General features: G+C 35.8%; 2 protein-coding genes across 3 annotated transcripts; both read left to right on the top strand.

Annotated features, from left to right (window-relative positions):
• Positions 1 to 65: 65 nt before the first annotated feature.
• LOC113059455 (uncharacterized) lies at positions 66 to 4,607 on the top strand. Of its 2 annotated transcripts, XR_003278094.1 has the most exons (7): positions 66 to 347; positions 1,428 to 1,563; positions 1,692 to 1,873; positions 1,947 to 2,089; positions 3,496 to 3,661; positions 4,078 to 4,178; positions 4,276 to 4,607. XR_003278094.1 is itself a non-coding variant. In XM_026228012.1 (6 exons), the coding sequence occupies exons 1-6, from the start codon at positions 284 to 286 to the stop codon at positions 4,095 to 4,097; spliced, it is 711 nt and encodes a 236-aa protein (XP_026083797.1). In that variant the 5' UTR covers positions 66 to 283; the 3' UTR covers positions 4,098 to 4,607. The 2 variants fall into 2 exon arrangements, 1 of the variants encoding a protein (XP_026083797.1); XM_026228012.1 differs by having other exon boundaries at positions 4,078 to 4,607.
• Positions 4,608 to 7,221: 2,614 nt separating this feature from the next.
• Positions 7,222 to 13,264, top strand: LOC113059394 (uncharacterized). Its single transcript, XM_026227895.1, has 7 exons — positions 7,222 to 7,492; positions 9,426 to 9,561; positions 9,673 to 9,854; positions 9,928 to 10,070; positions 10,466 to 10,631; positions 10,929 to 11,071; positions 11,748 to 13,264. Exons 1-7 carry the CDS (start codon positions 7,429 to 7,431, stop codon positions 12,009 to 12,011), a joined length of 1,098 nt encoding a protein of 365 aa, XP_026083680.1. The 5' UTR covers positions 7,222 to 7,428; the 3' UTR covers positions 12,012 to 13,264.
• The last annotated feature ends 893 nt before the right edge of the window (positions 13,265 to 14,157 follow it).

Raw genomic sequence — 14,157 nt, 5'->3', positions numbered from 1 at the left:
CCTCGCCAAAAACGTCTGTTGTTTTCCCGTCTGGACGCGACCCCCAACAGAACCCCCGCTAAATTTGGTCTAGTTTTGAGGTTCAATCGCGCAGGTTTTGTTTGAATACCTGGCAACCCTGGTCATTTCCACGAAGAGCGCCGCTTGCCTGGAAACCTCGCTCTCCTCACTGTCTCAGTTCTGCAACAACGGAACCTAACGACAAAGTTTCACTCCACTTGGAAAACAGTGATTTCGACAGGATAAACATTTTTCACTCGAAGAGTCAAACTCGCTGGCAATAATGCAGATACAGATCTATATCAGTGTAACTGTCTTGATCCTGATCCAAAAATTCGCCTCAGAGGGTAAGATGATATTATTTCACATTTATTTTAGTAGTAATAGTAATAGTAGTAATATATTATTCATATAAACACATGGAAATATTTTAAATGTTTATTATTATTCACCAACAAACTTTTTATTCTTATTTTTTTATTTATTTTATTAATTTGGAAAGCTCACTTTCTTGTTAAAAACAAACCGGAGACATATGTTATGTCACTAAATGTTTCATAAATGTTGATAATTAACGACTAAAGTTATGTTTTGCCAAAAAAGACGTGGTTGGCACATGTGAAGGGGGATGCACATTACTACAAGGCTTTAGTTTTCATAGAGAAGATTGAAACTCAACACACTTTGGTAGATATTTTTCCATTTTATTTTTATGATTACTTTAAATGACTTAAAGTTCAAGGTTCAATATCATATCTTACTTATGAATCAATCTGATTAGAGTGACTGAATAAATGAATGTGTAAAATGACACAATTTAGATAAAGACATTTTCTTAGACTGTGCAAAGACATCTGATTTCAATCAAATTAAATCATTTTAACATTTATATATTCCCTTTTTCACAGTATTTCAATTTTTACAGTATTTCCCATTAAATAATTTCAGCTTTGGTGAGCAGAAGAGGCGTTGTTCAAAAACATTACAAATATTACAGACCCCAAATTTTTAATTGGCATTGTATATTCAGTAAAACAAATTCTACTACAATCTACACCTAATATACCACTACTACATCACAATCTGTGAATATATCACTTTTCTGGCATTACAGTGCACATGAGAATTGTGTTACTTTACTGCACTGCTGTCAATGAACTGTCTTTTGAGAATAATGATAAATTGCAAAAAATAGTATTGGTTTTAAAAACAGCCTTCATTTTAATTATACAAAATATATTTCATTATTTTCTGAAATTTGGTCCACACATGTCTTGACAGATTAGTTTTTTTACAGTACTCTGAATGGGAATTATGAGCATTGTTGTGCGTAGCATAATAAGAATGTAATATAGACGGAGATCATGCAAACAGAGAAAAGAGCATGTGATTGATCAAACACTAATATGATTATTTGTCTCTTGTAGCTGCGAGTCGTCCGTCTCCTCCTGCGAGCGTGTCGATTCAGTGCGACAGCTATGGAGTCGAAGTTCGATGGGAATATCCTGATCTCGATCAGGACGTCCAATTCCAGGTGAAGGTGAAACACGATTATATTGAAAGGTAAATCATCTGAATTAAAGAATCCTATTCTTTACCAGCTAATAAAAACCTTTTTACAGTCTCTATAGGTTTTTTTTATTCAATGATTTTGTCTGCCATCAGCTCACTGATATTTATTTTTGTTCCAGGAACTCTAAAATTACACAAAAACTTACACGAAGTCTGCATCTAAACATATCCAGTATGTTGTTTAATCCAGCATTCAACCGCTACATTGTGACTGTGACAGCGCTGCGAGGAGGAGAGGAGTCAGAGCCAACCCCATCAGATATCTTCAGCTATAATAAATATGCTACCGCCAATATTAAGTGTATGTTTAGCCTGTGTTTTTAGTGGAAATATCATCTATCATATATGATCTAACTGTACTACTGTGTGTTCAGGTTATTTGGATTTTCCTGAGGTTAAACTTTCTCCCAAAGATGGCAATCTTCACGTCCAGTTCATCAACCCTCTTCAGCTGTACAGAAACTCTCCAGCTCTGCGCGGCCTAACCGATAATCTGCAATACTGTATTGAAACAGAAGTAATGCTCACCTTCACAGCTTTTTTCAGTATTGTAATAATCAGAAGTTAAATAAAACTTTCAATAAGCACAAAAAAGAAGAAAGTAGCTGATGATTGCTTTATGAGAGAAACAGACTTAAATCAAATAATTCCTGAAAATATTTATGTACACTAGCATTCAGAGTTAAAAAAAAATATTTTTGTAAGTAGTGTATTTTGCTCACCGATGCTGCATTTATTTGATCAAAAATACAGTAAAAACAGTAACATTATAAAATATTATTACAATTTCAAATGACTATTTTCTATGTGTATATTCTCAGTACTGTGTCTTGTGTTTTGCTGCCCACATGCTTTCCATGACCCCGTTTTCCCTTATGTGTAATTATGTTTATTACTCCCAGGTGTTTCTCTTCATCCCCTCCTCATTTATTTAAAGTGTTTCCTGTTCTCAGTTCTTTGTTCTTTGGCGACATATTGAATGTTGTCATTCCCCTGATTTCTGTTGGGGTTGGATGATGACTGTCCGCTGTGATCTCCCCGCCTGTTATTTCCCCTTGATCGAGCTGATGGATCTCGTCCTTTATTTAAATGGTTCTGAACTCGAAGTGGAAGAAGTAAAGGCAAATCTCAAGTCTCCTCATCCAGCCCCCCTGGACCATGGCATGTTTCCCCATTCGCCCCCAAGCCGGGAACTCCCACATACCTCATCAATAGCTCTGCCCACTTGCCGAAGCTAGGGAGTCCCCAAACTCTCCAAGGATGAGAAGGAAAAGACTGTTCTCATCCCTCATCCTCGCCCCCAAACCAGCTCCAGTGTTGGCTCCAGTCCCTGAATTAAACCCAGAGAGGGCTCTAGTCCCAGAGTCTAGCCCATGGAGGGCACCAGTTCCCACATCCAGCCTAAGGAGGGCTCTAGTTTCCGAGTCAGGCCCAGAGAGGACCTTAAAGGTTTGATTTTTCCCCAAGTATTTTTTTTGGATTGGGGGCAGGGGGTAATAGGGCCCCAGCTATAGAGGCTTCCTGGTCCACCTGCTCTGCAATAGCATCCCAAACTGCCTGATATACCATGGACCGGGAACCACTCTAGATGCCTGCTGTCCCATGTTTCCATGTGGGGCCTCCAGAGCACCCCCCCTCCCTCCCCATTAGATGTTGTGGGGCGCATGGACGCACCTTCCAGGAGTGGAGTGTAATGTCAGTCTTGTGTCTGGTGTTTTGCTCCCAACATGCTTTCCATATTAGTGTTATAGAAACCATGATTTTCTCTGAATTTAGATCAGTTTAATGCGTCTTTACTGAAAACAAGTATTAATGACCCCAAATCTCCAAATCAGGTCAAATGGAGTGCAGAAATAATGACAAAATGCTCATTTTTCTGTGAATTGTTATTTTAAACAGTTGTTACTATTGTTTTCTCTACAGGAGAGGAATGAAGCCTGTCAAACCTGTGAAATAAATCAAAAAACATGCGAGACGTCCATTGTGTTTTCTGAGTACAGGGACGAATACTGCGTCAATCTGACTGGAAAAATTGGACAGAGATTTTTCAATCTGAGAAGCAGCTGTTTCACAGGAGACACAAGAAGCTGTAAGTGTGATTTCAACCAAACAGACTTCACAAGGCAGATAATAGTGGAAACACAGCATCAATGTCAACAGAGCATTTTATTTATATATTTTTTATGTTGTAGTTATGACTTCACTACTATTTCAAAACATAGCAACTAGTCATAATAGACAATTGGTAGATGCATCCAACGCTCTTCTGTGTAAAAGAGAATTATAGAAGAAAATGTATATGTGTGTGTGTGTGTGTGTGTGTGTGTTTTATTCATTACAGAGAAGGATGAATTATTTTATTATTCTGTGTGTTTTAATGAAAGCAAGTACAACACTCTGGTTATATTATTTTTTTTCCTTATTTTAAAAACATTATGGAATGAGGACTCATATTTTAGCTTGAAAAAGTGAAAAAATGTCTTGATGGATTTTTTTTTTTTACAGGGTTCCCACACCTTGATTAGCTTCAAATTTAAGGACCTTTCATGGACTTTCCAGGTCCAGTACCCTCAAATTCAAGGACTTAATGTGGGAACACATTTCAAGTGAGAGCGAGGTTACATCGTGTTATCTTGTAAGATACATTGTTACAGTTTTCATGTGTCAACTATGCGCCTGTGCTCCTGTCACCTTGTTTTTCAGAACTCACATTCACTCCACATCTGCTTCCACAAAGAACAGCAGCTGTAATGATTTAAGAGACTTAACTCAGGCTTTCTGTTTTTTATGCTTGTCTTTATGTCCGTGTTTGTTTTATTGGCACCTCAGGGTTTAGTCTTAACACCTGACTTAAATTACTTCACTAAGTATCTGATTTGTATTGTTGATTTTGTTGCATTTTTTATGTTTGATTTGTCTAGCTACATATAATGAGCACAACACTTTCCTATAGGTCACTTCAGTCTGCAGGCAATGTAATTTGTATGATTTTGATTCGTTTTTGTAGCTTTATTAAACTTCATCATTTAACCCTGTATCCAAAGTTATTGTTAGTTAAAAATCAAACCATATTTTTCTTTTCACACATTCCTGTCATTCGTAGGTTTTTTAAAATATAAATTAATATTCAGCAAAAAAGCATTCCTTGCGTCAAGGCACATCACTCCAAGATAATCAAAAATGGGTAAAGAGGCGGGAGCTGGTTGCCAAAACCATGCCCACCTAGCACAACAATCCACCTGTCAGTCAAGTGGCCACACCTATAATTAATGCAGAACTTTAAGGCCTAATATGATTTAAATGGATGAGTTATAAAAAAAAGAAAATTCACCCCCCTCACAGTTTTCATGAAGGGTAAAATTAGCTATATAGACCAAAATCATTTATTGAACCTGTAAACATGTTTTTTTCTGCTGTAAAGTTGGTCATTTTAACATGGGGAGTCTATGGGATTGACTCCGTTTTGCAGCCAGCCTCAAGCGGCCAACTGATGAACTGCAGTTTTAGTCACTTCCGTTTTGGTTTCACGAGAGAGGAGAGAAGGTTGCCACTTGATTAATGCACATTTTAAAATTGGATGTTTATTTTTTTTTTTTTATCAAAATTTGTTTCAATGTAAGATTATAAAACATAAAATAACCTGTATAGCTCTTTTGTCCTTCATTATCAATCATATAGTCTTTTCTTATTCATTACTTTTTGAGTTGTTTAGAAATGCCTGTGCCAAAAAAAAAAAACATCAACCGGGTACGGTTAGAGACTGGATTCAGCCTTTTAGTTTATTTTTTATGTACTTCTCAGAAATGGGCTTTATGTACTTCTCAGAAATACACTTAAAATTACATTTAAGTATACTTGACTTATATTTACAAAAAGTCTAATAAAATATTTGAGCTATACTTGTGCTCCTAGAATCTGTTTTCATTGTTATACGGTAGAGGGCACTAGTACACATGTTCTGTACAGAATTTTAAAAAAAACACAAGTGAAGAAGAAAAAGAAACAACAGATACTAATGCATGTAATTTAACATGATCTGACATGAAACGGCATCAAAGCTGTAACAGAATAAATGGAATAAAATGTCGACCGATGAAGAGGTAATATTTACATTCAAGCTTTGGGGTGTTGATCAACTCCATCTACATTTTGATTATCCTTCTGATTCCAATTCATAGTCTTTTTTCAGCTTTTTTGTTCAAAATGTTATTTCTTTTTTTCTTTTTTTAAACTTACCCACATTAAAGTGTTTAAAGAAGAAATAAAATAAAATGTTTTTGTTTACAAGCAAATACCCTGTTCTTTCTTTGGATGTTTTGCATGTTCAGATATTCATATAACAAAATATTTATAAATTAAAACCTAAATAGGGACATAGTAATATACTTAAAACATGATGTAAAGTTCACTTAAAGAAAACTTATGAGTATACTTGCAGTATAAAACTACTAAACTAGCAGTTTACTGACACTATACTTTAAAGTGTACAAAGTATTTAATTAGTAAACTATCAGTATAACCATAAGTTCACTTTTACAAACCCGATTCCAAAAAAGTTGGGACATTGTACAAATTTTGAATAAAATCAGAATGCAATGATGTGGAAGTTTCTAATTTCAATATTTTATTCATAATACAAGATAGATGACATATCAAATGTTTAAACTGAAAAAAATTATAATTTTTAGGGAAAAATAAGATGATTTTAAATTTCATGGCATCAACACATCTCAAAAAAGTTGGAACAAGGAATTGGTGATCCTCTGCCCATCTTGACTTCTGAGAGACACTGTCACTCTGAGAGGCTCTTTTTATACCCAATCATGTTGCCAACTGACCTAATAAGTTGCAAATTGGTCTTCCAGCTGTTCCTTATATGTACATTTACTGCTACCTGTCCCAACTTTTTTGGAATGTGTAGCTCTCATTAAATCCAAAATGAGCCAATATTTGGCATGGCATTTCAATATTTCTCACTTTCAACATTTGATATGTTATATATATTATATTGTGAATAAAATATAAGTTTATGAGATCTGTAAATTATTCCATTCCTTTTTGCTCACAAATTGTACAGCGTCCCAACTTTTTTGGAATCAGGTTTGTAGTATAATTGCAGTACTAACTACAAATATAGAAGTAAACTAGTTAAAATGTTGCTACTGTTATACTTAAAGTATAATTTTATATACTAGAAAGTAGGCCAATTTAGTCCCAAGGAGTATTGAAACAGTACACTTAAAAGTATACAACTGACATTTGTATACTTTCTACATAAAGTATACTTGAAAATATACTTGAACTTCACTTAAGTATCACTTAATAAAACAAACTAAATGGACTAATGTATACACTATAAATATATATGGTCTGGAATCCTGCATGTAATGTGATATAACATCAGATGGCACTATAATAATGTACACCAAGAGCTGAACTCTATACTACATTAAATTAAGGTAAAAATTAAACGTGACTGAATAAACCTGCGATGATTCTTGTTCAAATCTGCAGTGTGCCTATGTAGTGTGTGTGTGTGTGTGTGTGTGTGCGTGTGTGTGTGAGAGAGAGAGAGTGAGAGAGAGAGAGAGAGAGAGAGAGAGAGAGAGAGAGATACCTGCAGACAGTAACAGACCAGTAAACGCCTGTATCGCGCCTGAGGGAGTGCGCGAGGCACGTCATTTCCCTGGAAGCCGCGCGCTCCTCACTTGTGTTTGTGTCATGTAGCTCTGCAACAATACAGATCCTAACGCAAAAGTGTTTCACTACACTTGGGGAACAATAATTTCGATAGGATTAACATTTTAAACTGGAAGAAATAATATGTGACTACTGGACTGAAACTCGCTGGCAATAATGCGGATACAGATCTATATCAGTGTCACTGTCTTGATCCTGACCTACAAATCCGCCTCAGAGGGTAAGATGGGTTTATTTTATCTTACGTTTATGTTAGAAATATAAAAGTAATTTATTGTTAATTGAAAAAAAAAAAAGTTTATATATTTTTAATATATTTCATTTTTTATCTATATAGTTATCGATCTTTTTATTAGGCTATTACTATCGTTACTGTTTAACCCTGACATGTCCCATGTCCTTTGCTCGTTGTCAGACAGCCAATGCATGGCTTCGGTATGTTTGGATTATGTAATTAGTGTTTTATCAATTGTTTGGAATGCTTTTTTATAGTGTTATACAATTTAAGTGTTTGCTATTATTTTATATTAACTCTAAATGGCATCTTATGTGCTTTGTGAATGCTTACTGTTTTCCAGCAGGCTTGTGTCTTATCTGTTTAGGGTTGTGTGTGTGTTGTCGCTTTGTGTGCTTGCTTGGCTAATGGTCGAAATGTTATTTAATGTTTAGTTATTGTGTTGTTTTGTTGTTTCTTTTAAAGGTTTTTTTTTTTTTTAATGACTGCAGTTGAAAATTAGCAAGCTGGCTAACACTGTTGATTAATGTGTGTTAAAATAAGTCAGTGGGATGGCACAGTATTAAAAGTCTTTAGTTCACATCTAGAAGCGAGGCTCACTCAATATTTTTCCATTCATCTGACATCTGAGATTAATCTTGAATGTAGGTGTGTCAAAAACTCATCAAGAAGAGCACAAATCCAACCCTTTACTGTCAGTTCTGTTAATCACAGTTTGACATCTCACACATTCCTGTCATTCCCAGTTTAATGTGTGTTTGAACACAGAGCTCTGAACGTCTGGACATACCATCACGTCACGCTATGTACTCCACATATGAACTAAATCCATGAAGCAGCTCATAGTTCAAGCATTTCACAGCTGACTTATGAATAGATCTAATTAGACTGTATAAATTAATGCGAAAATATGATTGTGAGGCTGTAAAATGAAATTATTCCACTACACAAAGAGATCGGAGTTACCCATTTTATTCAAATAGCCTATTTGTATTGATTTTCATTATTATGCAACAGTCAAAACCACACAGACACTTACACCATTATTTTAACATATTCCACACCAGGCATATACACACCCTTTAAAAGAGGAGGGGGGCTTCAGATATGACTTTAGGGGTTTAGATATGAACACATTACAATGCTAAATACTCAATATTATGTCACATAACAGCAGTAAAAAAGGTTTTGAAGGTCATCTTTATAGGGGTTTAAAACATATCTGAAGATAAAAGCAGTGCAAAGTCCAAAATACAAGATATAAAGTTGATGGGAATAGCTGAGTGTGTGACAGGTTAGATGGCATCTGTTAATAAATGGCAAGTGTGTGTGTGTGTGTGTGTGTGTGTGTGTGTGTGTGTGTGTGTGTGTGGGGGGAGAGTAGGGCCAGCGGGAAGGGAAGGGAAAATGGTTTTGGTATGTGTTGTGTGAAATTAATACTTTTATTTAATAATTATATAATATGTTTATATTATATTATATTATATATATATATATACATTTTTTTAAAGAAATGTATACTTTTATTCAGCAATTGATCAAGACTTGCAGTTCACAGTTTTTGAATATATCATTTGTGGGCATTACAGTGCACATGAGAATTGTGTTACTTTACTGAACTACTGACAATAAAATGTGCTTAACTGTCTTCTTTTGAGAGCAATGTTACAATGCACAGAATCGTAATGGTTTTAAAAACAGCCTTCATTTTAATTATACAAAATATATTTCATTATTTTCTGAAATTTGGTCCACACATGTCTTGACAGATTAGTTTTTTTTACAGTACTCTGATTGGGAATTATGAGCATTGTTGTGCGTAGTATAATAAGAATGTAATATAGACGGAGATCATGCAAACAGAGAGAAAAGAGCATGTGATTGATCAAACACTAATATGATTATGTGTCTCTTGTAGCTGCGAGTCGTCCGTCTCCTCCTGCGAGCGTGTCGATTCAGTGCGACAGCTATGGAGTCGAAGTTCGATGGGAATATCCTGATCTCGATCAGGACGTCCAATTCCAGGTGAAGGTTATACACGATTACAATGAAAGGTAAATCATCTGAATTAAAGAATCCTATTCTTTACCAGCTAATAAAAACCTGTTATAGTCTCTAAATGATTTTGTCTGCCATCAGCTCACTGATATTTATTTTTGTTCCAGGAACTCTAATATTACACAAAAACTTACACGAAGTCTGCATCTAAACATATCCAGTATGCTGTTTTATCCAGCATTCAACCGCTACATTGTGACTGTGACAGCGCTGCGAGGAGGAGAGGAGTCAGAGCCGACCCCATCAGATATCTTCAGCTATAATAAATATGCTACCGCCAATATTAAGTGTATGTTTAGCCTGTGTTTTTAGTGGAAATATCATCTATCATAAATGATCTAACTGTACTACTGTGTGTTCAGGTTATTTGGATTTTCCTGAGGTTAAACTTTCTCCCAAAGATGGCAAACTTCACGTCCAGTTCATCAACCCTCTTCAGCTGTACAGAAACTCTCCAGCTCTGCGCGGCCTCACCGATAATCTGCAATACTGTATTGAAACAGAAGTAATGCTCACCTTCCTGTCTGCTTGCAGAAATAGTTCAACCAAATACAACACACCTCACTTGAACAATCTTCAGCAGTTTTTTTCTATATGATAATCATTTATAGCTCCAATAAAGCAACATAAAAGTAGTTCAAATGACTGCTTTGTGGGAAGTCCAGATTCTAATTTAATTATTTAGCTTCAAATCAAATCATTCCTGAAAAAAATGATTTTCTCACTTTAGATCAGTTTAATGCATCCTTGCTGAATAAAAGTATTAATTTAACAAACAAATCTTCTTGACCCCAAATCTTTTAACAGTAGTGTATATCTCAAGTCAAAAGAAAGGCAAATAATGACAAGTTGTTTATTTTTGTGTTAACTGGTTGTAACTAGTTTTTTTTTTCTCTACAGGAGAGGAATGAAACCTGTCAAACCTGTGAAATAAATCAAAATACATGTGAGACGTCCATTGTGTTTTCTGAGAACAGAGGTGAATACTGCGTCAATCTGACTGGAAAGATCAGACAGAGTTTTTTCAATCTGAGAAGCAGCTGTTTCACAGGAGACATAAGAAGCTGTAAGTGTGTTTTCAACCAAACAGACTTCTGCTCATTTCAGAAGGCATAGACACTTTAAAAAAAGCTGGGTTGTTTCAACTAAGATTAGATTGGAAGTTAGTGCATTTACCTGAGTCCTGCCATTACCATACATAAATACTGAAGACACACGAGACAAAAACAGACACTGTATGGGTTCAATGGTGCGAACCTGAAACCAAAACTCAGTGATATAATATTTAATGATGTGCCAAACAGTAAATCATAAATGCATTCAAAAGCTCATATGATGAAATTCACTTTGTTCTTCCGTCCAGATCCTCCGATCACCGTGTACGTGTATCCAGTTCTGGGAGTCGTTTTTACACTGCTGTTCATGACTGCCATCATTATGCTGCTAGTGACAAAGTGCAACTCAGAAATAAAGAAGAAAGTTCTCCTTATGTCGCCCAACGTTTTTGTAAGTTGCTCTTTGAGCTGTTCAATCTTTTTGTGTACCCTTTTCAGTAAAGCATTCTGACATAAATTGGCCTGAATGTCTGAATTTGTGTAAGAATGGCATTTCAAACAAGTTAAACAAAATCAATTCCTTTTTTAACTATAATCAGCCTCCATCTGTGTATTTACATCACTGCTGCACTATCCGGCTTAACCAAGACACATTTAAATGATCATAATGTAGTTATGAAATGAATAGCATTACAGTGGCACAGTCATTTTAAATCAGCTCAAACTTTCCAGTTTTGGACACAAAATCTACTTTACTATTAACATTTGCTTTTGGTCATTTAAGCTGAAACAAAATCAAATCTAAATATTTGCTAAAAAACTTAAACTTAGGTTGAACTAAAAATAAAAATTAATTGCAAGTACTAAAATGACTAAAACTGAAATAATAACAATAGAAAAGCAACATAGACATAATCAGAAATGCAAACATAACAGATGATTGTGCACAAGTGGATTGTCTAATGTTGTTAGGTCCAGTGTTCTTCTTTTGTGAAGAAAGTCATATATTTGAGGGTAAACATGCTGTGATTGGTCGGATCTGTCCTGACGTCTTTGGTGTTACCCAGCAGCATTCCTGCACAGGGATGGATGGATGACTGTAAACTTGTCTCTTTCTGGTTTGGTAGGATTTCGGTGAAACAAAAGGTGACAAGTGCAGAACTCTTAAAGTGGAACCAGAGCCTTGCAGCGCTGTGAAGATCGAACCGGCCAAGAACACTAAAGAACAAGACCTGTTACTTAAGATTGGTGATGAGGAATGGTCCTCCAGTTCCAAAGATCTGAGAAGTGCTGACTCAGAAGTTAAAAACCCCTATGGGCCTAATGACCTTGTTGGAAGTGAACAGAGCGATCTGTCGAACTTTTATGACTGTCCACACGCTCCCAGGTAATAATAGGAGTCCCGGACATATGGTGGAGAGTTACCCAGCCTAAATGCTTTCAGAGGTACAGAAGTGAAGGAAAGTACCTCAAAGACAGCAGAACCCCTGTACCTGTCGCCAGGGTGTGTTTTGGGAACACGTTGTGGGATGGGCCTAATCGTTCGAGTACAAGCCCTCGCGTGACATCATGAGATGGAATTCCCCCAGGTTTTCCGGTTTGTTGGCACAATGGAAAAACGTGTTTGGCATTTGTCTTCATTGGCACTCCTTTTATTCGAACCGAAACTCCTCATACACTAATACATACAGGTTTTTTTAATTCTCCTTATTATTTTTGAGAATATCTTTGTTCATCAATACTTAGATTTTTCTACATACTGTAGTATTATCTTCTATCTGAACAGAGTCTCATCCTGTTGCCTTGGAACAAAGTTTTACAATATCTTTTATAAGTGCTGCTCACTTCATGTGGATTTATGCTGCGTTCTTGCACGTCTCATCAGGATTTACTTCCATTGTGTTTTATTTGGTTCTGTTGGAAAACTCACGACAACTAATGGATCCTTGCATGGTTTTGTTGAGTTGATTACAGGAAAATACTTTACTGTTACATGTGACATTACTGATGCGACATTGTATTATAGCTCACGATACCTGGTGCATATTTACAAAAAAAAACATTGATAATCATGAATATTTCTTGAGTATCAAATCAGCATATAAGAATAATTTCTGAAGGATCAAGACATTGAAGACTGGAGTAATGATGCTGAAAATTCAGCTTTGATCAGAAAAATAAATTGATAACTATACTATATATTAATGTAGAAAGGGTTCTTTTAAACGGCAACAATATTTTTTATATATATATACTTTTTACTGTATTTTTGATCAAATGAATGCAGCTTCGGTGAGCAGAAGAGACAGTTTCAAAAACATGCTGTTGGTTGTTTTTGTATGATGTCTGAGCTTTTAAACCACTTTTCAATCATAATTTCCAACAAAGACGTGAACGTTTTTGTCTACTCAGAGAATGGCTGTAATTCTGACACGATGTGAACACCGAGCACATGGTCATGTAGCAGATCTTCAGCCTGCTCACTCCATGATAAACCAGGAACTTAAGAGGTCAAAGTTGTTTATTGTTCAAATCCTGTGAATGGCACTGGTGCACTTTGCATAACAATCATGGGAGAGGACAAGAGATAGTATGCGTTAAGTTTCATTTAATGCCACCTTTAAAAATAAAAAGTGACTTTTTTTCATATTGTGTTTTTATTAAAAGCTGAACGGGATTTATGGAAAAATGATACGTGTGTGTGTGTGTGTTTTAAAATGTATAACTGGTGGAAAACCTTTGAATGTTTATTATATTTTTGTACAAAAAATGCTGCCGAGTCATTAACTCATGTTGACCTGTTTACTTTCAAACAGTCAAACTTAAATAGAACAGCTTCTGTAGATTCCGTTTGTTATGTTTCCATGGCAACACTATTCAAAACATCCATTCAAGAACTCACTGTATGAGTCAAACAAAAACAAGGAAAATGATGTCATCACGCACTGCAACAGTGTAACCTGTGAAGTGACGTGTCTTCAGTAAGGTCCTGTAGTCGCAGTGATGTATGTGGACAGTCTCTGGAGCGTCTCTGCTGTCCTACGACAGCTTCAGGCCATGAACGTCTGTCTCTCCTGCATCAGTTTCTCTTGTCTGAATGCCAGTTTGCTTGCTTTCTTCTCTGACCTCCTCTCCTCAAACAACAACAAACAAATAAAAGTGTTTGCTGTGGGGCTTTTTATGTAGATCTACTGTCAAGTGGTTAATACCGAGCACACTTCCCCTTCCAATATGGGATTTTTCCACTCATTTTTTTATAAAATAAGCAAAAAATCCCAAGTCTGACAACTTGAAGTGCCAGCACACTTCTTCTCAAAAAGCTGATAATATCTGACAGGTCAACTGGTAATCACAATATTAACTGTGTTAGAATAATATTTAATATTTACATTTATGCATCTGGCAGATGCATCAAACCAAAGATACTTACATTGCATTCAAGATACACATGATAACAGCTCATGCTGGATTCAAATCCATGACCTTGGTGTTGCAAGCACTGTGCTGTACTGTTTGCATTAAGTGCCACGCCTCTTG

This window comes from Carassius auratus, chromosome 1, assembly GCF_003368295.1.
Source record: "Carassius auratus strain Wakin chromosome 1, ASM336829v1, whole genome shotgun sequence".
NCBI classification, from domain to species: domain Eukaryota; kingdom Metazoa; phylum Chordata; class Actinopteri; order Cypriniformes; family Cyprinidae; genus Carassius; species Carassius auratus.
Note: the sequence above shows the minus strand (reverse complement) of the source record. Positions and strands in the feature narration are given on the sequence as shown.

Excerpts from the sequence above, each read along its gene's own strand:
- LOC113059455 (XM_026228012.1), top strand. The coding sequence starts at position 284 with ATGCAGATACAGATCTATATCAGTGTAACTGTCTTGATCCTGATCCAA. Across the intron at positions 1,564-1,691 it reads AAACACGATTATATTGAAAG|GAACTCTAAAATTACACAAA; the intron begins GTAAATCATCTG and ends TTTTTGTTCCAG. Across the intron at positions 3,662-4,077 it reads CACAGGAGACACAAGAAGCT|GGTTCCCACACCTTGATTAG; the intron begins GTAAGTGTGATT and ends TTTTTTTTACAG.
- LOC113059394 (XM_026227895.1), top strand. The coding sequence starts at position 7,429 with ATGCGGATACAGATCTATATCAGTGTCACTGTCTTGATCCTGACCTAC. Across the intron at positions 9,855-9,927 it reads TGCTACCGCCAATATTAAGT|GTTATTTGGATTTTCCTGAG; the intron begins GTATGTTTAGCC and ends CTGTGTGTTCAG. Across the intron at positions 10,632-10,928 it reads CACAGGAGACATAAGAAGCT|ATCCTCCGATCACCGTGTAC; the intron begins GTAAGTGTGTTT and ends TCTTCCGTCCAG.